Source organism: Dendrobates tinctorius, unplaced genomic scaffold (assembly GCF_039654945.1).
Source record: "Dendrobates tinctorius isolate UK_male_01 unplaced genomic scaffold, ASM3965494v1 ptg000156l, whole genome shotgun sequence".
NCBI classification, from domain to species: domain Eukaryota; kingdom Metazoa; phylum Chordata; class Amphibia; order Anura; family Dendrobatidae; genus Dendrobates; species Dendrobates tinctorius.
In genome coordinates this window covers 16,212,293-16,240,209 of record NW_027361823.1, presented here as the reverse complement: position 1 = coordinate 16,240,209, position 27,917 = coordinate 16,212,293, and the positions used below count along the sequence as shown (strand labels likewise).

General features: G+C 41.5%; 1 protein-coding gene across 2 annotated transcripts in view; it reads left to right on the top strand.

Moving 5' to 3' along the window:
- PCDH15 (protocadherin related 15) overlaps positions 1–27,917 on the top strand; it is a 2,659,104-nt gene that overhangs the window by 1,427,374 nt on the left and 1,203,813 nt on the right. For both annotated transcript variants that reach the window (XM_073548247.1, XM_073548246.1), the window contains exon 14: positions 3,597–3,746. In XM_073548247.1, coding sequence (XP_073404348.1) covers positions 3,597–3,746 — 150 coding nt within the window. The remainder of the gene's footprint in view (positions 1–3,596; positions 3,747–27,917) is intronic.

Sequence of the window (27,917 nt, the reverse complement as noted above, 5' to 3'; positions counted from 1 at the left end):
GGGATGATTCCTGTCATGGAGGTGACACCTATATACCCAGCCCGTATAATGTATTAGTCCTATTTGTTGAAGGCAAAAAGTTCAATCTCGCTATTCAAGCCATTTGGTCTGAGAGTATTTTTGCACAGAAGCATATTAATATTCTTTGGCATCCATCTTTGCTTTCCCTATAGAGAGTGTTTTTATGCGGGTATTATTAGCGCAAATTCCTGTTGTATTTTTAATGGTTTTAACATTCAGACGGATAGGTGGCGTAGTCTGTTAATTTGCAGCTGCTATACCCCTGCACAGCGCCATTGGCTGTTAAAAATATACTTTTTAGTTTGTAGTCAGTTTCTCTTGCTTCTCTATTTTAATTCAGAATTTGTTGGTTTTGTTCTTTCTTTCAATCTCTTTGGTCCATGTTTATCCACTGGGAGAATGCATGAGAAGATGACCTCTGCTCCCAGTTCCTTCACTTTCCAGCCTAGGTCTTCAAAGGCTTTGCATATAGTCTCTAGGTCCTTTTTTGCTGTGTCATCTGTATGTGCATTAGGAGACATGTGTGGTCATCTTTAGCACTAAAGAGTCTTGATACCCTATCAGACACATCTTTGATTTTGGCACCTGGAAGACAACACACTTCTTGAGAGGTAATGTCCGGTCATCAGTTAACGGCTTCTGTTCCTATCAGTAGGGAATCCCCCATGACCACCACTCGCCTTTTCTTTTTCACCACAGTGCTTCTTTTTCTACCTTCAAGAGGCTTCTGATTTCTTGCTGGAGTGTTCTTTGGGGCCAACACACTTTTTTGATGTACTTCTTCATAGCTGTAGATTGTGAGCCCCAATTGGGCTAGTACCAATAATGTCTGTAAAGCACTATGGAATTAATGGCGCTATGTACATGAGTGAAATAAATAAATGTCCTGCATGAAAGTTTAGTAGTGGTTCTTCAGCAGTATGGGTGTTGCTTTCCTCCTCATCATCCTGTTTCTTTGGGTCACATACTTCCATTTCTCTTCTTCTGCAGGTACATTGAAAGGTGCTTCTCTTCAAGCATTCAGAGCAGTTATTTCTACTCTGTCATTAGTTTCTGCAGGAACACTGTAAAGTTCTTCTCTTGCAATATTCTGAAGCGATTCTTCTGCTCTTTCAAAGAAATCCTCATCTTGTTTGATGAACTTCAGTGTAAATATTCTCTCCTGAAAACTTTACGCCTTTTCTTCTAACAGTCACAAGCTTGCATTTCTGACACATAAAGTTTGTCTTTTCCTTTGTCTGTAACATATAGTACACATTGCAGTACACCATATGGGGAATCTCCTTCTCCATGGTGAACAAAACAAATTTCTGCGAAATTGCCTTAAAGATTTTACTATTTCCTTCAAGTAGCTCAATCCAGCTACACTAAAAAAAACCTCAGGCTTGTGGCAACTCTTCACTCTTCGCAAAAGGCACCAGGAATATGCAAATTTTCTCCCTCGAGCTTCAATTCCTAAAACACTTCAGTGGCTTCATATGAAACCCAAAACATTACTGCAATTAATCCGTCCAGATCTTATTCACATATACATATTGTACCTGCATTTTCTGGTTGGTTCAAAGAGTTAAAATCAGCAATTCTTAGGCCCTGTTAGGGCATACAGATATCATAGATTGGGTTCACATGCTTAAAGGGAGTCTTTCACCAGGCTTTTACTACTTCATAGGAGAGCAGCATATTTAGGAAAAGGGACCCTGATTCCAGCTATGTTTCACTTAGTTTACTGGGGCATCAGCTGTGACACAATCAGAGTTTTTAGATGTAGCATGTAGAAAAGCTCAAAATTAACTCTGCCCACCCCAGGCTTTCTATATACATTGTCTATTGAAAGTGACCTGTTTATCACAGGAGGGGGTGTGGTTGGATGACTTGGCATGAGGGAACTAGTGCCAGCAATGATAATGTCCTAGTGATAAATCCTTAATTGCAGGTAAACAATAGCATACAGCCTGATAAGTGACATATTGCTGAATTCAGTGTTTTAATCCGTACCTATGATGTCTTCTGATTACATTGCAAAAAAATGCAAACAGATTGCCTTTGAGATAACATTTGTAAGTCACAAAGGGAACTGCTCTGTTGGATCCTGCCTGTTTATGTAACACAGGGATAGACATTTGTTTTTCTTAAAAATGTGGCCTGTTTACAAAATGCTTTACTTTTATGTGTTTGTAAGGTAAAACTTGCATAGACCATACATTTAACACCATACATATTATGTATTCAGTCTGGCCTGCATGAAGTCCTGGATTGTTCATTTTAATGACTTATTGACACTGAAGATAAAAAAGGCTAAATTATACATAAGGATATGTGGTTTATAGATGTGGGCAAACCAGAACAGTAAAGTTCATACAGAACACCTACTGCTCGGGCACGGACACCGAACACGGACTTCTCCAGGAAGTCTGTGTTACAGTTTGGGTTCGGCTGCCCGAACACCGAGTGTGTGTCATGATGTCATGTGCATGACAGCGCGGCAAACACCGCTTCTGATCGGCAGTGAAATTATTACCGCCGGTCAGAAAGCCATGGTTCCCACACTGTCAAAAGACAGCATGAGCGCTTAGCTGTGATGGGAGGTATAAAGTTTACCTCCAGTCACTGGTGTCCTCTGATGGAACCACCATCATCCGACACCTGCTGCCGCTAATAACAGTGAGAGCAGGAGCGGCGGATGGGAGTATTCATGAGCTGCTCCTGCACTGTAAATAAATAATTAAAAATAATGCTTAGGTCCCTCTGAACTTTAGATAACCAGCTAGCCAAAACTCACAGCTGGGGCTGTGCTTAGTCTTATTCCAAATAAAGGACTTTATTCAGGCAGTGTCTTTATTCACCATGCAACTATAGGATTAGTAATAGATAGGTGTCTTATAGACGCCTCTCAGATGCGTCTCCATTACTAAGTTGTGGGCTTGATGTCACCTGACAATACTAATGTGACATCAACCCCACAAATATGAACCCTACTCGCTACCGCTACAGGGCAAGTGGGAAGAGCAGGACAAAGCACCAGAATTGATAATATATGTGTCTTTTCTGGGCAGTTGCGGGCTGCTATTTTTCAACTAGGGGGCCAATATCCATGACCCCTTACCAACCTGAGAATACCAGCCCCCAGCTTCCGATCACAGCTGAGCACTCACGCTGTCTTTTGACAGTGAGGGAACTGCTGCTCTCTGATTGGCAGAGATGTTTTCACAGCCGATCAGAAGTGGTGTTTGGCACGTTGTCATGCACATGACAGCGCTGCAAACACTGGATGTTCGGGCCTCAAATTCAAGTGAATGGGGTTCGGGTCTGGGTACTTTTCTGGTACCCGAACCCAAACTTTTTGTAACTGTTTTGCCGAAGCCGCAGGACCCGAACATCCATGGGTTCGTCCATCTCTAGTGATTTATTCATGCATGACGTGGATTAATATTGTCATTTTTTTGTTATGGTAGTAGTAGTTAATAGATATGTATAACTGAACTATTTTAAATGACAAAAGTATTTCAATTATGATTATCCTATGATATAACCATACTGTTTTTTAACTATAGTGATATTTTAACTTTTTTTAACAGTTAGTGGCTTCAGATGGCACCCAAGAAAGTTATCCAGTCAATGTTAACATCATAGTTATTGATGCGAATGACAACACGCCAACTTTTTCCAACATTTCCTATAATATCAAGATCTATACGGACATGACACCTGGGGAGAGCATTATAAAAGTAAGTCTCCAATTAACATGTGAAACAATATTTTGCAGTAGTATAAGTATGCAAAACATGTTTACACTGTTCTGTGCAGTCAAATGTTTTTTGTTTTTTTTAAACAAAATTTTTTCTAATGCTTCCTGCCCACCCGATAGCCGAGGGAGAGCACTGCTTAACTCAGCTGTCTGACTCCCTGTGATGAGATGCAATCACATCACAGGAGATCTGAGCGTTATCCTTGCAGCTGGAGGTCACATGATGATCTCCAGGTCTGCCAGCTACTCGTATGGTGGCCTGCAGCTGAGCCTAACAGATGATCTGACATCGTAAAACTGACATGTCTCATGCATTGCAATACATATGTATTACAATGCATGAGACGAGTAATCAGAAAAATAAAAATTGAAGTCCCATACAGGGACTAAGGAAAAAAGTTTTAAAAAAAGTAACAAAAGTTTTAAAACTATTAAAAAAATTAAAAAAATAAATTAAAAAAGAAGAAAAAATATTAAACCAATAAATACGTACTGTATTTTTTGGATTATAAGATGCACTTTTGATCCCCCAAATTTTTGGGGAAAGTGGGGGGTGTATCTTATAATCAAAATGTGTGCTGTAGAGGAGGAGGGCAGCTCTGGAGTGGTGTCAGGGGGCTGGGGTGGGAAGGCTGTGGGCTGCAGAGACAGCAAGTGGTCAGTGCTCCCACTCATTAGGCTCATGTAATATTCACTGCACCCGCTGTCCATCACCTCGGTGCTGAAGCCGCACCAAGTTGGTGGACAGGGGAGCAGTGCATATTGCACGTGCCTGCACTCTCCCCCCACTGCCCCATCACTATAGTCACCTTCTGATGATGGCTCCATGCTCCCAGCTCTCCTCTGGCTCTTCCTGTGTCTGTGCCAATAGGACCTGTGGTCACGTGACTCCCAGTGTGCAGCAACAGTGAAATGCCTGTATGAGCAGTTCCTGGATGTCAGCACAGACACAGGAAGAGCCGTGAGGGAGCTGGGAGCACTGGACCATCATCGGAAGGTGGGTTAACTGTTTATTATTTTATCATGTGCATGCCAGCAGCACAGGGGGCATATCCAGTATGGGGTGGGGAGATCATGTGTGTGCTAGCAGCAAAGGGGGGCATATCCAGGATGTGATGTGAGGGGCTCATGTGTGTGCCAGCAGCACAGGGGACATATCCAGGATGGGATGGGGGGCATGTGCATGCCAGCAGCACAGGGGGGCATATCCAGAATGGTATGAGGGGCATGTGCGTGCCAGCAGCACAGGGGGGCATATCCAGGATGGGATGGGGGGTCATGTGCATTCCAGCAGCACAGAGGGGCATATCCTGGATGGGATGAGGGGGCCATGTGCATTCCAGCAGCACAGGGGGCAAATCCAGGATGGGATGGGGGCATGTGCGTGCCAGCAGCACAGGGGGGCATATCCAGGATGGGATGAGAGAGCCATGTGCATGCCAGCAGCACAGTGTGGCAATGTGCCAGCAGCACAGGGGGGCAATGTACCAGTGTGTCAGCAGCACAGGGGGCATTGTGACAGCACAAGGGTGCCATGTGCCAGAATGGGGGATTAATAGATACCATAATGAAGGACATATATATGATTTGTAAGACGGACACTGGCATTATAAGACAGACCCCCATTTAACATTAAAAAATTTATCTTTTTCTTCAACAAATTTGGGGGTGCATCTTATAATCAGGTGCGTCTTATAAAGCGAAAACCCAAAAAAAAAGTACAAATATTTGGTACCGCCGTGTCCGGAGAGACCCGACCTATAAAAATGCCACACTAGTTAACCCCTTCAGTGCACAACGTAAAGAAAAACTTTGCTTTTTCATCAGACTGACGAACAAAAAGTAGAATAAAATGCAATCAAAAGGTCTAATGGAAACAATTATGGTGCCAATGAAAGCATCATCTTTTCTTACAAAAAAAACAACCCACCAAACAGCTCAATCAGTGGAAAAAAAATGTATAACTTTCAGAATAAAGCAATGGAAAACAATAGTTTTATTCTATAAATGTGAGAAAAGATAAAAAAGATATAAATGTGGTATCGCTGTATATTTAGTGACCTGAAGAATAATGCCTTATCAATTTTACCTCACGCAGAATGGCAATAAAAAATGGCACAAAAACTCCTGAATTGTTGGTTTTCATTAATTCTGCCTCCCAAAAATCTGAATAGGAAGCAATCAAAAATTTCCATGTGCTCAAAAATTGTAGGAATAAAAATGGCAACTCGTTCCGCAATAAACAAGCCATCACATGACTCTGTCAGCCTAAATATGGAAAAATTATAGCTATCTAAGTATGATGATGCAAAAACTTGTGTTTGTAAAAAAAGTGTCTTTTTAGTGTGTGACAGCAGCCAAACATAAAAGCCCTATGTAAATCTGGTATAGTTGTAATCGCACCAACCCAAAGATTTAAGTCATCTAATCACTTATACTGCATGAAGAACGCTGTAAAAAATAAAAACATTTCTTCACCTGCTGTTGATTTGTTCATTCTGCCTCCAAAAACTGCAGTAAGGCTTGGTTCACATTTATCCTGTGCAATACACTGACCGCTTGCGCCGTGGTTTCCGTGTTAATCTCTTATATATGTGATTCAGATGGATCCTCCAGAGGAAGATTCCCTACAGTGAGGCAGATAGAGGCAATGTGGATGCCATCTGACCTGTGATCCGGTGGTATCCATCTTAATAATCATGCATAAAAGCACAGTCCGCCACAGTTTTGTGCAACACTGAAAAGAAGGACAAAGCAGAACAGAGGCCAGATGGAGTCCAGAACAACTATGCTGCCTCATTATAGTGAATGGATCCCTCGAGTGTTTCATCTGAATCACGTCACTCAGAGATTTAGATGGAAACCCCAAAGTAAGTGGTCAGCGTAGAGCACCAGATAAATTAGATCCAAACTGCTATGTAAAATGTTTCCAATAAAAGCATTAATTCAGTCCACAAAAAAAGCAAGTCCCCACTCAGGTCCATCATGTGGAAATGAAAATACAGTATTTGGTGCTTCTACATTACTGGTAGTACAAAGGCTCTGTTAAAGCGCTATAACTGCTCGCCCCCAAAAAAAGAAATCCAACTAACTCTGTGCTCCCAAATCATAGAATCATAGAATCATAGAATCGTAGAGTTGGAAGGGACCTCCTGGGCCATCTGGTCCAACCCCCTGCTCAAAGCAGGATTCGCTAAATCATCCCAGTCAGATGCCTGTCCAGCCTCTGTTTGAAGACTTCCATTGAAGGAGAACTCACCACTTCTTGTGGCAGCCTGTTCCACTCATTGATCACTCTGTCAAAAAGTTTTTTCTAATATCTAATCTGTGTCTCCTCCCATTCAGTTTCATCCCATTGCTTCTAGTCTTTCCTTGTGCAAATGAGAATAAAGTTGATCCTTCTACAATGTGACAGCCCTTTAGATATTTGTAGACAGCTATTAAGTCTCCTCTCAGTCTTCTCTTTTGCAAACTAAACAATCCCAAATCCTGCAACCTTTCCTCATAAGACAGGGTTTGCAGACCGGTCACCATTCTGGTCGCTCTTCTCTGAACTTGCTCCAGTTTGTTGATGTCTTTTTTAAAATGTGGTGCCCAAAACTGGACACAATATTCCAGATGAGGTCTGACCAAAGAGGAGTAGAGGGAAATAATGACTTCACGTGATCTAGACTGTATGCTTCTGTTAATACATCCTAGAATTGCATTTGCCTTTTTTGCTGCTGCATCACATTGTTGACTCATATTCAGTCTGTGATCTATTAGTATACCAAAGTCTTTTTCACATGTGCTGTCACTAAGCCCTATTCCCCCCATTCTGTATATGCTTTTTTCATTTTTATTGCCCAGATGTAGTACTTTGCATTTCTCCCTGTTAAAAACCATTCTGTTAGTTGCTGCCCACTTCTCCAGTTTATTTAAATCTTTTTGAATCCTCTCTCTCTCTTCTCTAGCATTAGCTATCCCTCCTAGCTTTGTGTCATCAGCAAATTTAATCAGTTTACCCTCAATTCCTTCATCTAAATCGTTGATAAAGATGTTGAACAATACAGGGCCCAGGACAGAGCCCTGTGGTACCCCACTTGAGACATTCTTCCAACTGGATGTGCAGCCATTTACGACCACTCTTTGGGTCCGATCACTAAGCCAGTTATGAATCCACCTAACAGTTGCCTTGTCCATTCCATACTTAGTCATTTTTTCAATAAGGATTGTATGAGAGACTTTGTCAAATGCTTTGCTGAAGTCAAGATATACTATATCTACAGCATTTCCTTGATCCACCCAATCAGTGATACCGTCATAGAAGGAAATTAAGTTAGTCTGACATGACTTATTAGTTACAAACCCATGCTGACTCTGTTTAATCACTTCATTCTTATCCAGGTATTGACATACATGTTGTTTAATAATTTGTTCAAAGATCTTTCCTGGTATAGAAGTCAGACTCACCGGCCTATAGTCGCCTGGGTCCACCTTCTTCCCCTTTTTGAAGATAGGAACAACATTTGCTCTTCTCCAGTCTTCTGGCACTTCTCCTGTTCTCCAACAATTTTCAAAGATTATGGAGAGGGGTTCAAAAATTTCTTCTGCTGTCTCCTTCAGTACTCTGGGGTGTAATTCATCTGGACCTGGAGACTTGAATTCATTTAGGTTAGCTAAGTGTTTCCTCACTATCTTTCTGTTTATAGATATCCTGGATTCTTCTATTCCCTTAATAGGACAGTGAAGAACAGTTGATGTTACATTTCCTTTATGAGAGAAAACAGATGCAAAATAGGAATTTAAAAGTTCTGCCTTCTCAACATCCTGTCTTACCATTTCATCATTTTCATCCTGTAAAAATCCTATAGCATCTTTGACTTTTCTTTTACTTTTGACATATCCCCAAAATCCTTTATTATTGCTTTTGACATCTCTTGCAAGCCTCATTTCATTTTCAGCTTTAGATAATCTAATTTGTGCCCTGCAGGTTCTGCAGACAGCATTATATTCTTCTTTAGATATGCCTCCCTCTTTCCATTTTATAAACATTTTTTTCTTCCTTTTTAGCATGTGCTTAAGTTCTGTGTTCATCCATCCTGGTTTCCTTAAATGCTTCCTATTCTTCCCTCTTTTCGGAATTGTTAACAACTGTGCTTTGAGAATTTCATTTTTCAAGATTTCCCATCCTTCCTGGACATTTTTGTCTTTAAGGATATCCAACCATTGTATCCCTCCAATTCTCTTTCTGAATCCCTTAAAATCTGCCTTTCTGAAATCTAACCTTGACGTCTGAGTCTTCACAGGTCTTCCGCCTCTAGTTATCCAAAATTCTAAAATAGCATGGTCGCTACCTCCTAGGGTCCCAACCACTTTTACCTCCTCAACCATTTCCTCCCTGTTTATAAGGATTAGATCCAAGGCAGCAGTTCCCCTTGTTTTCTCCCCTACCTTTTGGAAGATAAAGTTGTCAGCAAGAGAGGATAAGAATTTCCTTGACCTGTTAATTTTGCCTGAGAGAGATTCCCAACAAATGTCTGGATAGTTGAAATCTCCCATGACAACTATGTCATATTTTTTGGAGAACTTGGCCATTTGATGCATAAAGAGTTCATCCATATCTTCAGCTTGCACAGGCGGCCTGTAGTAAATGCCTACAATGGTGTCCTTTCCATTGTTCTGTCCTTGTATTCTTACCCAAACAGTTTCCACAGAACTTCCAGTCTCTGAAGCTTCAATCTCTGTGCAGATATACGCGTTTCTAACATACAATGCGACACCCCCTCCTCGTTTATCAAGTCTGTTTCTTGCAAATAAGTTGTATCCTTCTAGTCTTGTATTCCAATCATGTGTATTGTCCCACCAAGTTTCAGTGATTCCAATGCCATCATATTTCTTTTCCTGTGTTAGTAGTTCCAATTCTCCTTGTTTGTTGCCCATGCTTTGTGCACTAGTATAGAAACATTTTAGTTTGTGATAGGTTTCTCTTTCTCCAATATTTTTATTAATTAGATACTTTTGTCTTTGTTCTTCCTTTCCACTTCTAATAGCAGAGTTCTCAATAGCATTTGTCAGGTGTATGGCTTTTTCTGGTCTTTTGCTTCCCTTCCCATGTTGTTCTAGTTTAAAGCTCTCCTTACAAGTGTAGCAAGGCGACTTCCAAATACATGCTTTCCAGTCTTCGTAAGGTGCACCCCATCTCTAGCAAGTAGTCCATCGTATAAGTAATTCACTCCGTGATCCAGAAATCCAAATCGTTGCTGACGGCACCATCGACGTAGCCAGTTGTTCACCTGCAGAATCTTATTCCACCTCCTTGTTCCATGGCCATCCACTGGGAAGATGGAAGAGAAGACCACCTGCGCTCCCAGTTCTTTCACTTTCTTGCCTAAGTCTTCAAAGTCTCTGCAGATGGTTTCCAGGTCATTTCTTGCGGTGTCATTTGTCCCCACATGTAGTAGCAGAAATGGGTAGTCATCTGTAGGTCTGAAGAGTCCTGATATCCTGTCAGACACATCTTTAATTTTTGCACCTGGAAGACAGCACATTTCTCTTGAAGTTATATCCGGTCTGCAGATAGCGGCCTCTGTTCCTCTCAACAGGGAATCCCCCATGACCACCACTCTCCGTTTCTTCTTCACAACATTTTTCTTTCTCCATCCAGGAGGACTCTGAAGGCGTACAAGGTTGCTGTTTGTTGGCAAAGTCTTATCCTGATGTATTTCTTCATCGTTTTCCTGCGTGAGAGCCTGGTACTGGTTTCTGAGCAGTATGGGTGCTGACTGCCTCCTGATCCTCCTGCTTCTCTGGGTCACATGTCTCCATTCCTCTGTTTCTTCAGATGCACTTCGAATTTCTTCTCTTTCTGTAACATGAAGAGATAATTCTGCTCTGTCCAAGAACTCTTCACCTTCCTTAATGATCTTCAACGTAGCTAACCTCTCTTCGAGATTTTGCAACTTTTCCTCCAAAAGGGACACAAGCTTGCATTTGTGGCATGTGAAGTTTGGCTTTTCCACTGGTAAGTCTGTGAACATGTAGCAAGAAATGCAGCTCACCAAATGGCTCCTGGCTTCTTCCATCTTGAGATTTCTTAAAAATGATGAAAGATGAGCCAAAATTCGGTTTTCCGATTTCCTCTTTTCAGCTGCAACGGCCAAAACCCAGTGATCGTTGAGCTCGCGGAGACTCTTCACCTATCCCAGAAGGCACTGGGAATATGCAAATGATCTCCTCAAGACTCTTCCAAATGCCCCTCTCCCTTCTGAGCCCCATAGTGTGTCTAAACCACGTTGGGTATTTCTGTAGAGATGAGAGCCTGCCTAATTAATGGTTGCATGTCTCCAGAAGGATGAGCTGGGCATAATGTACTGGTCACTATAATGTACTGGTCACTGCAGCGGTAACTTGCATTTTTCATTGAGCAACATCCAGTGGCTGCTTGTTTCTGGAAAGAACATATGGAGACAAAATCATGAGTACACCTTTAGATAAATTCCCAGAAGGAAGTAATTTCCAAAATGAGGTCATTGAGGGGGGATTCTGTTCTTCTGGCACTTAAGGGCTCTGTATATGGAGTCCTCAAACTATTTTTTAATAATTTGTTCTCAAACAGTACTCCTTCCTTCCCGAGTCTCACTGTATGGCTAACAGTACTGTACAGCCAGATATAGAGTATTGCCACATTCAGCTGAAATTGTGTGACACATCTTGGCACAATTTTCACCAATTTTCCCTTGTAAAAATGTAAAATCTGTGGTAAAAATTTTATTTTTTCTTCACTGTCCAATAGTATAAAATTCTGTGACACACCTGTGGTGTCAATATGATCATTGCATCCATAGATGAATTCATTGAGAGGTGTAGTCTGTAAATTGGGGTCAATAAAGGGGATTTCTACTGTTTTGGAACCCCAGGGACTCTACAAGTGTGACATGGCACCCTCAAATCATTGCAGAAAAATCTGAAATGTAATAGTTTTTAACCACTTATAGGGCATTGATGTACTCAGGAAAAATTATGTGACAAATTGTGATGTTCATTTCCTCCTATTAGGCTAGTTTCACACTAGCGTTTATTCCACGCAGCGCACGGCACCGCTAAGCCCCGCCCCCTGCCGGCTCCCTGCCCGCCCCATCCGGTCATCGCCGCCTACTATCGCACATGGACGCTTGCGATCTGCACACCCTATCTTTAGCATAGGGTGCGCAGATCGTGCGCTGGCCGTGTGCTAGTAGGATTTTGGCGTGCGCTGTGCATTTTTAATACAGCAAATACCTATACACACCAGAGGAGAAAAGCTAAAAGAAATTGTTCAGATGATAGTACATTTTTGAAAGAATCTGATATGGTTTGTCAACGTCTTAAGTATGTCTTATAGGGGGCCTAATAGGAGGTCGACACTCAGTATGTCTTATAGGGGGCCTAATAGGAGGCCGACACTCAGTATGTGTTATAGGGGGCCTAATAGGAGGCCAACACTCAGTATGTCTTATAGGGGGCCTAATAGGAGGACAACACTCAGTATGTCTTATAGGGGGCCTAATAGGAGGCCGACACTCAGTATGTGTTATAGGGGGCCTAATAGGAGGCCAACACTCAGTATGTCTTATAGGGGGTCTAATAGGAGGACGACACTCAGTATGTCTTATAGGGGGCCTAATAGGAGGCCGACAGTCTGTATGTCATATAGATGTCATATAGGAGGCCGACACTCTGTATGTCTTGTAGGGGGCCTAATAGGAGGCCGACACTCAGTCTTATAGGGGGCGTAATAGGAGACCGACAGTCTGCATGTCATATACGAGGCCAATATGCCATACATACCGCAATATTGGCATCCTTTATACTGTACATACCACACTCTCAGCCTCTTATAGAAAGTATCTGTTATAGGAGACCGAGAGTGCTGTCTGTATGTGATATAGGATGCCAAAAGTGCAGTGTGTATGATATATAGGAGGCTGAGAGTGAGGTCTGTATGTGCTATAGGATGCCAAGAGTGCAGTGTGTACGATATATAGGAGGCTGAGAGCGTTATCTTTTGCACACTGTAGAGCTTGCTAAATGGCACATGTTTTAGTGGGAGAGCCCAAAAAATAAACACATAATAAAACCCTTTATGGTAGCCATAGGGTGGGCCCCTAGAGTCAATTCCCCTGGTGGGCCCTAGGCACCCCAGTCCGACTCTGGATGGATAGTCACAAGCCATCAAGTAAAGAAGAACTGCTTAAATTTTTGTGCCAGAAGCAGTGTGAAAGACTGGTGGAAAGCATGCCAAGACGCATGAAAGCTGTTTTTAAAAATCATGGTTATTCCACAAAATATTGAGTTCGGAACTCTTCCTGAGTTAAAACATTAGTAATGTTGTTTCTAAATGATTAGGAACTTGTTTTCTTTGCATTATTTGAGGTCTGAAAGCACTGTTTTTTTAATTTTGACCATTTCTCCTTTTCAAAAAAAAAATACAAAATGTATTGCTTGGAAATTCGGAGACAGAAGTTTGTAGACTAAAAGAACAATTTATTTTTTACTCAAAAATATACCTATAAAGACAAAAATCAGACAAACTGAGCAATTGAAAATGGTCTCTTAATTTTTGTCAGATTGGAGTGGTGCCAGAATGTAGAGGGGAGGCTAGAGAGTAGGAGGTTGCAGTAGTCGAGGCGGGAGATGATAAGGGCATGCAATAGTGTTTTTGTGGTTTCACGGTCAAGGAATGCACAGATTCAGGAAATATGTTTGAGTTTGAGATGGCAGGCGGAGGCAATGGCTGCCATATGTGGCTTGAAAGAGAGGGCAGAGTCGAGGCTCACCCCAAGGCACCGAGCATGCGAGACTGGGAAAAGTGAACAGTCATTGACATTGATGGATATGTCTAGTGGAGGGGCAGAGTGAGATGGGGGAAAGATGATGAATTCTGTTTTGTCCATGTTCAGTTTTAAAAAGCGAGCAGAGAAGAAGAAAGCTGAAATAGCAGACAGACATTGTGGGATTTTGTTCAGTAAGGAGGTGAGGTCAGGTCCAGATAGGTAGATCTGCGTGTCATCAGCGTAGAATTGATACTGCAAACTGTGGGATTCTATGAGCTGTCCCAGGCTGAAGGTGCAGATGGAGAAGATTAGGGGTTCTAGAACTGAGCCTTGGGGAACACTGACGGACAGTAGGTCAGGTGAGGAGGTGGTGTGGGAGAAGGAGACACTGAATGTTCAGTATGTTATATATGATGAGATCCAGGATAGGGCCAAGTCTGTGATGTCAAGAGATGAGAGAATCTGTAGCAGGAGGGAATGGTCCACAGTGTCAAAGGCAGAAGACAGGTCCAGGAGGAGGACAGAGTAGTGTCTCTTGCTCTTGGTGGTTAGTAGGTCATTGGTGACTTTAGTTAGGGCAGTTTCAGTTGAGTGATGCAGTCAGAAGCCAGACTGTAACCAGTCAAAGAGGGAGCAGGTGGAGAGGTGGGAGGACAGTTCAAGATGGACATGCTGTTCCAGTAGTTTTGAGGCATGAGGAAGAAGGGATATCGGGCGATAGCTAGACACAGAAGATGGGTCGAGGGAGGTCTTTTTGAGGATGGGTGTGATCGAGGCATGTTCGAAAGATGAGGGGGAGACACCATTTTTAAGTTAGAGGTTGAAGAGGTGTGTTAGAATTGGGAAGAAGACTGTGGCGAGGTTAGGGATGAGGTGGGATGGGAGTGGGTCAAGCATGCAAGTGGCGAGGTGTGATCTGGACTGGAGGTTGGAGAGCTGATCTTCTGTAATGGGGGTGAAGTTGGTTTTGGAGGAACAGGGCTGAGCAGCTAAGAGGGGCATTGGGGGCTGCTGGCCAAATCTTTCTCTGATCATATCAATTTTCTGTTTAAAGAAAGAGGCAAAGTCTTTAGCAGTTATGAGAGGAGAGGGAGGAGGTGCTGGTGGACGGAGTAGAGAATTGAAAGTATTGAATAGCTGTTTAGGGTTGTGAGACAGAGAGGATGTGAGAGATGAGAAGTAGGTTTGTTTTGCAGCAGTGAGCATGGACTTCAAGCTGGTGAGGGACCGCTTGTATGCGATTAAGTGCTTGGCAGAGTGGGATCTCTTCATCTCTGCTCAGCAACCTTAGAAGCCCATCTCATTTCTTTGGTCAGGCTGGTCAGACAGGGCGGCCTGTTGATTGTACGAGTTTTGATATGCGTGAGGGGGCAGCCGACTCAAGTGCTGCTGTTATTGTGGTGTTATAAAATGTGGCAGCAGCATCTGTGTCATGAAGGGAAGCTATGTCTGTAAGATGGAAAAGGGACTCAGAGGGTGATTGTAAATTGAGGTGTTTGAGATTTCTGCAATGATGAGTGAGTTTGTGGAGTGGAGGTTGTGCACTAGGAGAGGATAGGGAAGGGAATGTCAGTAGGTTGTTGTCAGACAGGGGGAGGGGTGAGTTAGTTAGATTAGTAAGGGAACAGAGGCGGGTGAAGATAAGGTCCAGAGTGTGACTATCTTTTTGAGTGGACGCGGAGGACCATTGTGAGAGGCCAAAGGAGGCAGTGAGCGATAAAAGTTTACAGGCAGCTGGGTGGAAACATCAATAGGGATGTTGAAGTCACCCATGATGATAGTGGGGATTTCAACAGAGAAAATGAAGTAGCCAGGTGGTGAAGTGGTCGAGAAAGGTGGAGATGGCTAGTTCTGGGAGTCGGTAGATGACAGCCAGCTGGATGTTGGAGGGGGAATAGATGCGGACGGAATGCACCTCAAATGAGGGGAAAGTACCAGAGGGTGGTAGCAGAATTGGGTTAAAGGAGCAGGTATCAGTGAGGAGCAAGCCAACTCCTCCACCATGTTTGTTGCTGGGTTGAGGGATGTGAGAGTGATGGAAACTGCCATAAGAAAGTGAAGCTGGAGAGGCTGAGTTAGAGGGGGTGAGCCAGGTTTCAGTGATGCCAAGGAAAGAGAGTTTGTTGGTGATAAAAGATTTCATGGATAAATGACAGTTTATTGCAGACAGAGTGTGCATTCCATAGTGCTCCAGGTAGGGGGACCGTATGTGGTTATCATGATTGCGAAAACATGTAGAGGATCATGGCAGGGTGTTAAAAGTGACTGTGGGGATATGTTGAGGAGGGCCAGGATTTGGGGATACGTCGCCAGCAATGAGGAGTAGCAGACAGAGCATTAGAAAGTTGGAGAAGGATAGAACATGATGGGGCCGTGTGTGTCTGGAAAAAAAGGATTGTATGTGGAGGAACAGTTGTGAGGAGGAGGTAAGATGGCTGTGGAGGATGGAGGGAGATATGACTAATTCCTTATTTGGTGGGGGGATTACATGAGATAGGAAAAAATAGAGTAGTATGGGGTTGAAAGTGAAAAGAAAGTGAAACATTGTAGTGATTTTATATTCTGTTACCTTATAGTCAAATTCCAGTCCAATTCTAGTCTTATACAGAGTAGTGAAATTAGAAATCTGTAATTTGAAATATGAAATTTGAAAAATGCTGGTCAGACTACGTCTGGTCAGGCGCATGGCCCTGAATATATATATATATATTGAAATAACTATTGAACACATCTGTGAGGCATGAGGCAGAATCCATTTTGGATTATAGGTCCAGGACATCTCTGTCCACTCCTGGAATGTGAACCCCACCCTTAAGTTTCCCCAGGCCATAAAAGTCAATGCAATGTTTTTCTTTAATTAAAAATCCAGGGACAAACTCTTTGAAACTTGGTCCCCATCAATTAGCTCAGGGGTGTGAACTCGTATGCAACTGCAGCCAAACTGGGTTCTTTGTCCAACTGAAGCACATGGAAACATCGTATCACAACAAGTCACAGCAAGGCTCTAAAGTATTGAGTCTGAAAAATGACCTATAATAACAGAGTGCAATATCTCTGAGCCTAACCAAGCACATTCTTGGAATCGTCATTCCTTCCCCTACATGCCCTTGCCTGGCAGCCACCTGTAGCACTCTGCGTTATTGAGTTATAAAGCATAGCTACCAGGGATTACATATGGTAGGCATATTTGGTCTGTGCAGCATAATCCAGTGGCTCTCCTGTCAATCCATTCAGAGCTTTGAGCAGAAAGTTAGGAGCCTCCACAGTTCTGGACAAAAAAAAACATACTCTCAGAGACGGGAGGAGAGAGGCTACACAAGCCCAGGGGTTGGCACAAAGTGTGGGAGGGAATAACCTAAGAGATAAGAGACACCTGCTTATTTTGAGCTTAGTTTTTTACTGGCAGGGGGATCCATTACCAGATGCAGTCAGGAAAACCATGTAACTAAGATTTGGACCCATGATCCATCAGCGCTTCTCTGTGGTCACATGCTACATAACATGGTAATTGCAACCTATCTATACCCTACCCTTGTACTATATTGACTGCATACTTGTATATTGTTCTGTAAATATATGCCTGTATATTTCTAGTGTGCTTTTTCAGCAATTAAATATAAAATTAATCTTGGGTTGCTATTTCATCTCAAGTCACGAATCCCCACATCCGCATGCTCTGTTGGATATTAAATGCTACCTGGGTTGGTTTCTAACCTGATATAAGCCTGCTGCCGGACAAAGCTTATTTCGATCGAGGAACTGGTGGCTGAATACCGTATTGTGTTAGTGAGGAACTCTGGCAGTGTCAGCCGGGAGGTTTATATATATATCCCCAGCCTGGACTGTTGATGTATATCCCCCTCACTGGGAGCGCCTTAATAACTCGTACCAATAAGTGAAGCTTTTCCAGCGACTATTTGCCTCGGTGACTATTTGCCTCTTCTCTCCCCTCCCCCGAGGTGAAACCGCCTTTCCCTGTGCAATCCATCACATCTCCAACTTTCTAAGTAAATGTATTTCTAAAAGTGCTTTTGAAATTCTCAACAGATTTTGGGTAACACCCATTCAATCCATGCAGGCAAATAATTCAAGCCATAGATGTCCATAAATTATGTTATGTGTAATAATGAGAAATTACATAGGGAAAAAGAATTGAACAAATGAAGAAAAAGAGCTGCAAAAGGCCATTTCAATTCTTGACACCAGTTGAAAACTATCAGTAATTAGAAAGGAATCGTACCACTTAGTGAAAAATAATATCATCTAGCTCAACTGATGACATATAAAAAGGTGTCTCATTACCAAGGTAATAAATCAACAGAGGAAATGGGGAAAAGAATTAACTCAGTGCTCATGAGAGTATCACAGGACCATGGGTGCCAGGTTCAATGTGGCTGAAATCCACTTATAAATGCAGACAAAGAGAAAAAAAACAGCACCAGGTGATTACAAAAAAGACAAAAAGACCTGGAATCAGCAGATACAATTGCTTCAAAGAAAACAAAAACTATAAGTAGTGCTCTCAACCTCCATGACATGTATGCATGCTCACCATGCAAGACTGCGTTGCTGAAGCATGTTCAAGCATGTTTAAATTTTGCTCAGCAACATTATGACAAGTCTGTGAAATACTGGGAGAATATAGTCTGGTCAGATGAGTCTAACATTGAACTTTTTTGATGCCATAATACACACCATATTTGGAGGCCAAAATGCAATGTATATTACCCCAAAAACAATATAGCAACCATGAAGTTTGGTGGTGGGAACATCATAGTATAGGGATGTTTTCAACATATGACACTGGTAAACTTTACATAATTGAAGGGATGAATGGGCAAATGTACCAAAATAATCTTAATAAAAATGTGCTGCCATCTGCCAGGATGATGAAGATGAAATGAGTGAGGACATTCTCTTTATCATACATAACTTAATTATAGACATAGATTGTTTGATTTATTTATTCCATGTGTTATCACAAACATCTGATGAAAATTTCATGTTTATAGCAACTTTAGAAACATATTTACTTCGAAAATTGGTGACATGCTCTACACGTATTTCACCCCCTGTTTTTAATAAGATACTGGTTAGAGAAGTTGCACCCAGGCCTACATTCCCTCTGCAGTCGCTGGCTACTATTTTATGCTGGTTGTCTCAGTAATCCATCCCCCATTTGATAAATAGATGCCACAGGTCGGCCTTAGAGTTACATAACTGTTTCTGGAGGTCTTGAAGGCAAGACAATACATCATCTGTGACAGTTTGAGGGTTTGAGGTGCTCTGATGCTTCTGTTGCTGTGACCACTGCTAGATGTAAGACTAATTCAGAAAGAATAAATAAAGTTATATGCAAATTGTCTCTTCAAAGATGAAGAAGACTTTCATTCTAGTGCCTCCTCTCAATTTACAAACACGGTGTTGTCCCTTGTTACCCTGGTACCTTATGTCTTCAAACTGAGATTCTAGTTTGGCTTTAATCCAAAGTCTTATGTCAAGACTCGTTAAAGGGTCAACATTGATTTTTAGGATTGCTACTTCCAATAAGTGGCAATAGAATTCAAGTAATCTTTCTCTGAAAAGGTAATTTAACTTCCCAGAGGAGGATGGCATGGTTTATAAATCTGTTTACACTGACAAGCCAGGCATGTCACTCACCACAAGGAGAAAGGTTGGTTGGTGCCCATTGTGAAATTAAAGTTTTTCGGTCCAATATATCGCCTGTTGTCAACCACCTAAGATTCTATTGAGCTGTTATATCCCCTTAAAGGGGTTGTCCAGTCCAAAACGATAAGTCTGCAGTCAACTCTATATAGACTTATTAAACCCTTGAGTGCACGCACTAGTTGCTGTGGGAATTCATCAGCTTCAGACCTGGGACTGGAGGGTATGCATGAGTTATACATACTCCCCGGAAGTGGACACTTGTATAGAGTGGGGCAGAACACTCTAGTCAGCCACGCCCACTGGCCTTTCATGTCACTAGACAGGACATGGCCTCGCTCAATGCGCTGGGGAGTTTCATAAGTCTGCTGTCACACAGGGTGACTGCAGACTTACTGATTTGGGCCGGACAACCCCTTTAATTGCCATGTTATATTGTGAAGAAGTTATGTGTGATCTTCTGTTATGCAGAGCCTACCATCTTCAATGACTTGGTCACAGAACAGTTTTCGTAACTGACTACATATTTGATTGCTTGTTTTCCATTGTCTTTTTTCTCTAAAGGAGTGAAGAATTTCTGTCAGTGTTATTCTGCACACGCAGGCAGATTGCTCAAAATGTCAGTGATTAATTAATAAGCCCAGTGGCATTACATCTTAGTTTAATAATTTTGAGAGAAATATTCACCTCTTTGATTAATCTACCCTCAAGTATCTAGCATAATTGTATTATTTGTTTTATTGCAGGTAGCACATTTATTATTACATCTGCAGGGACTGTTCACTACAGAGTCTTTCTAATGCAAAGAGATTAATGATGTTTGAGGAATAACGGGAGGTTTTGGAACTTTTTGTTATGTTTCAATATAAATACTAACAATGAGGATGGTAATATATATAGTGAGGATGATATTTAAATTAAAAAATTAACTAAATAAAGCAGCAAAATATTTAGAATTTTAGGTAGATCATTGAAACTTACAGTATTGTACCTTCAATTTCTTCAAGAACTTTCCCACACTACTCACTTTTGACACTGAGTCTATAGACGTGCTCTAGTACACAAATGTCAGGTATCTTGCAAATTGTTGTATGCTAACAAGACAGAGGCACAATACTTGCCAATCGAGCACCCATTCCAGCAGGTCCATGTAGAGGAGGACATTCACACCAATCACCTACTCACCCTCTGATGTGGAAGTGAGTGGCACTGAAGAACTCCTCTAAAGTGTACACATTATTTTTTTAAGCTTTAATGAATGTATAAACTAAAACTTAAAAAACTTCTTTCTCACCCCCCAATGGGGGTGGTCTTTTTTTGTCCTTTGTCATTCTTGGCTCCTCTAGAGGCTTGGGAGTTTCAGGGTTCTGTGCAGGATATTAGTTGTTCCCAGCATTGCCCTTTTCTGGTCAGAGAGTTCAGATGTTGCTCCTGGGATCTCTTGTAGCCATTTTCTTAACTTAGGGGTCACTGATCCAATTGCTCCTATCACCACTGGAATCACTGTTGTCTTCAACTTCCACATCTTCTCCAGTTCTCTTTTGAGGCCCTGGTATTTCTCCAGCTCTCATTTTCCTTCTTTATGATGTTGCTGTCACGTGGCACTGCCACATCTATTATCATTGCTGTCTTCTGATCCTTATCTACTATCAAAATGTCTGGTTGGTTAAACAACACCTGCTTATCCATCTGGATCTTGAAGTCCCACAGGATTTTAGCCCTTTCATTCTCTACCACTTTTTGTGGGGTCTCCCACCTGGACTTAGGAGGACTTAGCCCATATGCTATACAGATGTTCCTGTATGCAATTCCCGCTAATTGTGGCATTCAGTATACGCTGTTCCTGCTTGAATTCTGCATCCTGCCACTAAGTGATGGACTATTTATGAAGTTTCTTTGCATAGTCTGCACCTTGGGTCTTGTCTTGTGTGGTAGATTCCTGCTTCTATGGATCTGGTACTTAGTGCTTGCTCTTGTGCACTATTATTAATGCCTCTGTGCTGAATCAGAGTCCAGATTTCTCCAGCCATTGGTAGGATTTCTCCATGTCAGCCACCTCCATTATCTGTTGATGGTACATCCTATGCAGCAGCTTGTCTTGCCATTGCGCTTCATGTTCCTGTTCTTCCTTCCAGATCTGTTGTTGCTGCCTTAGGCTTTCTCTCAGCATCTCATCTTTTGGTGCCATTTTTCTGATGTATTCCTGAATACTCCTTGTTTCATCCAAGATGGGAGCTTAGGTTTTAGACTTAGGATGGAGACCTCCATGAATTTTGAATTGTGAGGAGCTTTCGTTTCTTCACATCTGCAGCTTCCATCTCTTCTTATGGCCAGCACACTAATGCCAGCAGGGTATCAGATAACTGGCAGGGCATATGTATTGATGGCGTGGATTTTATTCTTCCCATTGAGCTGGATCTTCAGGTCCTGCCTTACTATTTGATGGTATTTGGATGTTGCTGCTTTCCTTGCCTCCTCATCATGGTTACCATATTCCTGTGGGATGCCGAGGTACTTGTAGCATGTCTGTACATCTGCTATGGGCCCTGCTGGTAATTCCACTCCATCAGTCTTGAATACCTTGCCTCTCTTTATTGCCAACCGTCCACACGTATCTAGCCTGTAGGACATCCCGATGTCTTGTCTGTAGATCCTTATCAAGTGGATCAGTGAATTGATCTCGTTCGTTTTTCACATACATCTTGATGTCACCCATGTAGAGGAGATGGCTGATGGTGCTTCCACTCTTGAACTTGTATCAATAGCCAAACACTGTAATTATCTGACTGAGGGGGTTCAAGCCTATGCAGAATAGCAATGCATAACCTTGGTATATGCTGCATTTGATGGTTACTTGTGCTAGTTGTCTTGAAGTGACTTCCAATGTATACATCTATATGTGTATATATAAATATATATAAAGATACATATACTCACACACCCAGTGACATGTAAAATTGTGGACACCCCTGGTCAAAATTACTGCTATTGTGACCAGTTAAGTATGTTAAAGATTAAATATCTCTAAAAAGCCTAAAGTTAAAGATGACACATTTCCTTTTATTTTATTCATGTTTAACTTATTAAAATTTACAAAAAGAAAAATGGTTAGTGCCTATTAGCACCACCTTTTGAAAGTATCAAAGCTTATAAATGATTTTTGTAGCTAGACAAGAGTTTTTCAATTCTTGTTTGAGGAATTTTCATTGATTCTTCCTTGGAAAATTCTTCCAGTTCTGTGAAATCTTTAGTTCATTCTGCATGCACTGTTATTTTAAAGTCTAGCCACAGATTTTCAATGATGTTCAGATCAGAGGACTGTGAGGGTCATTGAAAAACCTTCAGCTTCCACCTTTTGAGGTAGTTTACTGTGGATTTTGACATGTGTTTAGGATCATTATCTATTTGTAGAAGCCATCCTCTTTTCAACTTCACCTTTATTTAAAGTCGGTGTAATGTTTGCATCAAGAATTTGTTGAACCCATTCTTCCATCTGCCCAGGAAATGTTCCCCATGCCATTGGCTGCAACACAACCCCAAAGCATGATTGATCTACCCCATTGCTTAAATGGTTGGCTAGATGTTCTTTTTTTGAAATTCTGTGCCATTTTTTCTCCAAACCATACCTTTGATCATTGTGGTCAAAAAGTTCTATTTTAACCTTATCGGTCTACAGGACTTGTTTCCAAAATGCATCAGGCTTGTTCAGATGTTCTTTTGCATACTTTTGACTCTGAATGTTATTGTGAGTATGTAGTTGAGGTATTTTTTATGATTCTACCATAAAGGTATATTTGTACAGATATTTTAGAACAGTAGAACAGTGTACCACAAGCCCAGAGTTTGCAAAATCTTTGTGAAGATCTTTTGCAGTCAATCCGGGGTCCTGCTTTGTCTCTTCAGCAATCCTATGAGCAGCACTCACTGAAATTTTGCTTGGTCTTACAGACCTTATCTTGACCTCCACTGTTCCTTTTAACAGCCATTTCTTAATTAATTTTTTATTTTTTATTTTCAGAGTGCTAGGCAGCTGCTTAGAATATTCCATGGCTGCTTTTTTTGGCACAAGGATAGAGGAGGCTGGGTTTTTATAAAGCTGGAAAATTTGCATCACTTGGCCTTTTCTACCAGTGATAGTCAACAAATCATAACCCTAACAGGTTAATTAAGGTCTGAAACATTGGTGAAAGTTGTCTGAACACATAAATCTCCAAAGTTGCCCAATCTTTTGCATCAGCCCATTTTTCTTTTTGTTATTTTTATAATGTAAAAGATGACAATATATATTTTTTGGCTAAAGTACAAAGGGAATATGTCATCTGGGTTGCATTAACAGAAGAATACAGTCTAGCTCTCGTGAAGTAATTAAGCCCCTCATCTCCTCTTTTGTCAAACCTCATCTGGAATACTGTGCCCAGTTCTGGGCAGATGCTGCTAAAGAGGTGGTGTGTTCTTCTTCAATAGAAGTCTTCAAACAGAAGACATCTGTCTGGGATGATAAAGTGAATCCTGCATTGAGCAGAGGGTTGGACCAGATGACCCAAGAGGTTCCTTCCAACTATCATTCTATGATCTTAAATAGAGTTGAGCGAAACAGGTCGGTCAGATTCAAAAGTCGCCGACTTTCGCCAAAGTCGGGTTTCATGAAACGAAACCTGACCACAGTGTGAAGTTGGCCCAGCGGTCGGCGACCCAAGCGCCAAAGTCGGGTTTCGCCAAATGCTTGCACGTGACTTTTTTCAGCCAATGAGAGAATTGTAGCGGGAGCGTAGCTGGAGTGGGAGAGGGAGAGAGAGGGAGGTAGAGAAGAGAGAGAGAAAGAAGAGAGAGAGATTTCGCCGCCTCTAGGGTTAAAATTCATGCCAGGTGTGTTTACAGTCCTCCACTCACTGCCGACTTTTCTCCCCATTGACTTGCATTGGGTTTCATGTTTCACGACTTTTCCCGACTTTTCCCTATAGTCGGCCAATTTCGTTCGACTCAACTTTTGAGAAAGTCGGGTTTCATGAAACCCGACTCGACCCTAGAAAAGGCAAAGTAGCTCATCTCTAATCTTTAACTTTAGGCTTTATATAAATGTTTTCATCTTCAACTTGCTTAACTGTTCACAATAACAGTAATTTTAACCAGGGTTGCCCAAACTTTTACCTGTCACTTTATATACAACTCTGGCAAAAATTAAGAGACCACTTTCAAATGTTCAGTTTTTCTGATTTTTCTCTTTATAGGTATATTTTAGAGTAAAACGTAAATTGTTATTTCAGTCTACAAACTTCTGACAACATGTCTCCAAATTTCCAACCAATAATTTTTCTATTTTTTATCTGAAAAGGAGAAATGGTCAAAGTTAAAAACACACTGCTTTTAAACCTCAAATAATGCAAGGAAAGCAAGTTCATAATCATTTAGAAACAATAATACTAATATTTTAACTCAGGAAGAATTCAGAAATCAATATTTTGTGGAATAACCATGTCTTTTAAAAACAGCTTTCATGCGTCTTGGCATGCTTGCCACCAGTCTTTCACACTGCTTCTTGTGCAAAAATTTAAGCAGTTCTTCTTTGTTTGATGGCTTGTGACTATCCATCATCCTCTTGATGTGATGTCATGCGCTGTACATGCTGAAATCAGCTGCTGGCATCAGAAGCAATGCGAGGGAGAGGAAGAATGGTGATTAGAATAAATTTTTTTGGCATGTGTACACCATGATGAGGGCCATGATTACCAGGATGGGGATGGTGGCCATGGATATCAGGATGTAGATTGGGTCCATGAATACAAAGATGGGGATGAGGATGTGAATGGGGCCATGTATACCAGGATGGGGATGGTGGCCATGGATACCAGGATGGGGATGGTGGCTATGCATACCAAGATGGGAATGGTGGCCATGTTTAGATGGGGATGAGGGCCATGTAAACCTTTATGGTAATGGTGGCCATGTATACCAAGATGGGGATGGTGGCCAGGAATACCAAGATGCTGATGGGGGCTACTGATACCAGGATAGGGATGCTGGCCATGGATAAAATGATGGGGATGGAGGCCATATATACCTGGATTGGGGGTCATATATACCTGGGTGGGGAAATATATAACAGGATAGGGACATACAGCTCTGGAAAAAATTAAGAGACCACCACATCAAAACCCTGTCACGGGCAGCCCATTCTCCAAACCTGAACCTTATTGAAAACTCTGGAATGTAATCAAGAGGATGATTGATAGTCACAAGCCATCAAACAAAGAAGAACTGCTTAATTTTTTTGTGCCAGAAGCAGTGTATAAGGCTGGGGGCAAGCAAGCCAAGACGCAAGAAAGCTGTTTTTAAAAATCATGGTTATTCCACAAAATATTGATTTCTGAACTCTTCCTGAGTTAAAACATTAGAACTGTTGTTTTGTAATGATTATGAACTTGTTTTCTTTGCATTATTTGAGGTCTGAAAACACTGGGTTTTTTAATTTTGACACTTTCTCCTTTTCATAAAATGTAGAAAATCTATTGCTTGGAAATTCAGAGACATGTTGTCAGAAGTTTGTAGACTAAAAAAACTATTTACATTTTACTCAAAAATATACCTATAAAGAGAAAAATCAGACAAACTGAACATTTGAAAGTGGTCTCTTAATTTTTGCTAGCGCTGTATATATCTATATATATACCAGAATGAGGGAGATTAGTACAGAATTTGGGGACATTACCTTTATTTCAGTGTCAGTAGCAGGTCCCCCATAACATTTCTTCATGACATTTTTTGGCTCAATTTTTTTTCCTCCTCTAAAACCTAGGTGTGTCTTATGGTCTGGTGCATCTTGTAATTTGAAAAATACAATACATACTATGGATGCCTTGATGCTGACAAAATTTGCAATTATAAGTGTGAAGATCTTAGGTTGTAAGTTGTCATAATCTCCTACGCTGGTTAGCAATGTAATTATTTTTGTTCCTTATGTCCACGGTCTTACAGCAATTCCGGGTAGATGGCCGCAATACAATGTCCCTAGTCCACAAGATCCTATCCTGGCCAATAGTTCCACTACACCTGAACCAGGAGGTACAGTACTCACTGTCAGTATCTCCTGTCAGAATAGTCTGTAGTCACAGTCCATGCTCCTCCAGATAGCGGATATTACATCTGTAGCACCTGTATCCCACTCTAGCCAGCAACAGCAGTCTTTAAAATAGTTCCTCACATCCAGACAATGAATATCACAACTGTATCACATGTACCCAGCTCCAGCTGACAACAACATATAGCATAGTCCCAAGTAGGGTTCTCCATACGTCTTTGTGGGTTCATTGATGGAAAGAGAAGCAGACCTGTATTCCACCAGATGGAGCCTAAAGACAGTCCCTTTGTAGAGGGAGCAGGAAACTTTTTATAACCACAACTCTCATTCAGGACATTCTTCCACAGGGTTTGATGAAAATGGAAGGAGATGATCCTTCATTTTTGATTGTTCAAATAACCTGCATATTTGTGTAGGATAGTAAACTGCAATGAGCTGATGCAATACATACTTATCAGGCATTTCCAAAATAACGTACAGTCTCATATTAAACACTGGCTCAATTGAGGCCTCTGAGACACTAACAAGAGTAGTGGTATTATTGCTTTACCTGATTACCAACCTCGTGTCTGGCCTTACGTATACATAAGATCCAGCCTGCATGTCTTTCTCTGCTTACTGTCATTGAATGAAAACATTGATTCCTGAGACTAAACTCCTGAGCAAGCAAATCTCTAATAAAACACAGCAAGCAATGAGAAGTACATATTGAGTGGCTCGAGATCTAGACTTAACTATAAAATACTTTCACTCCCTAGGACAAAAGGGGTATGAGCGCTCCCGATCCAGAGAAATATCACACAGCAGCGACACTGTCTTTGATAATAGATTGGGTAAGGAACCTTAACAGCTTTGGACAAAGATAGCAGATGATTCAGTACCTGTCCCGATTGCTACCATACTTCATGCTCCCAAAGATTTTATCCACAAATTGGAGATACCTAACGCTATGACTAAGAATGTGGTACACACCTGGGTGAGAAATTCCAACTTATTAATGCCACTTCCGTCTCCTCTGGCCAGGGTGATGGACTTACCAGGGTTGTACTTAGACCAAGCGAAAATTAAATCCACAGACTCCTTGCACTCGATTAAAGAGGGCATATACAGTATACTCACAGAGGGTACACTGCTCCCATTACCAGAATTACAGACTAAATTCCCAAAACAGCATATTAATTTTCTCCACTATAAAAGACTTAAGAAAGCTATTAGATCAAAGTTACAAGCTGGTATCCCATTTAGGGAATTAACGACTTACTTTCGAAACCTTACTAGCACAACATAAACAACCCAAAGGAGTATTAGCAAAATTATACCAGACCATTTTGTCAGACTCAGTACCTATTAAGCGTGCCTATATATTAGCATGGGAGAAAGAACTTGGAATCAAGCTGCAGGACTGGGAGGTTGAGCGCATTTATAAAAATTCATTTGGGCCATCTAGCTGTGTAAGAGTTCAAGAAAACTCATATAAGATTGTCACAAGATGGTATACCACCCCAGTGGTAACTCATACATGGTACCCCAATTTACCCCCAACCTGTTGGAGATGTAATAGAGACAAAGGGGTGTTCCTACACATTTGGTGGTCATGTGATAAGATTAGACCATT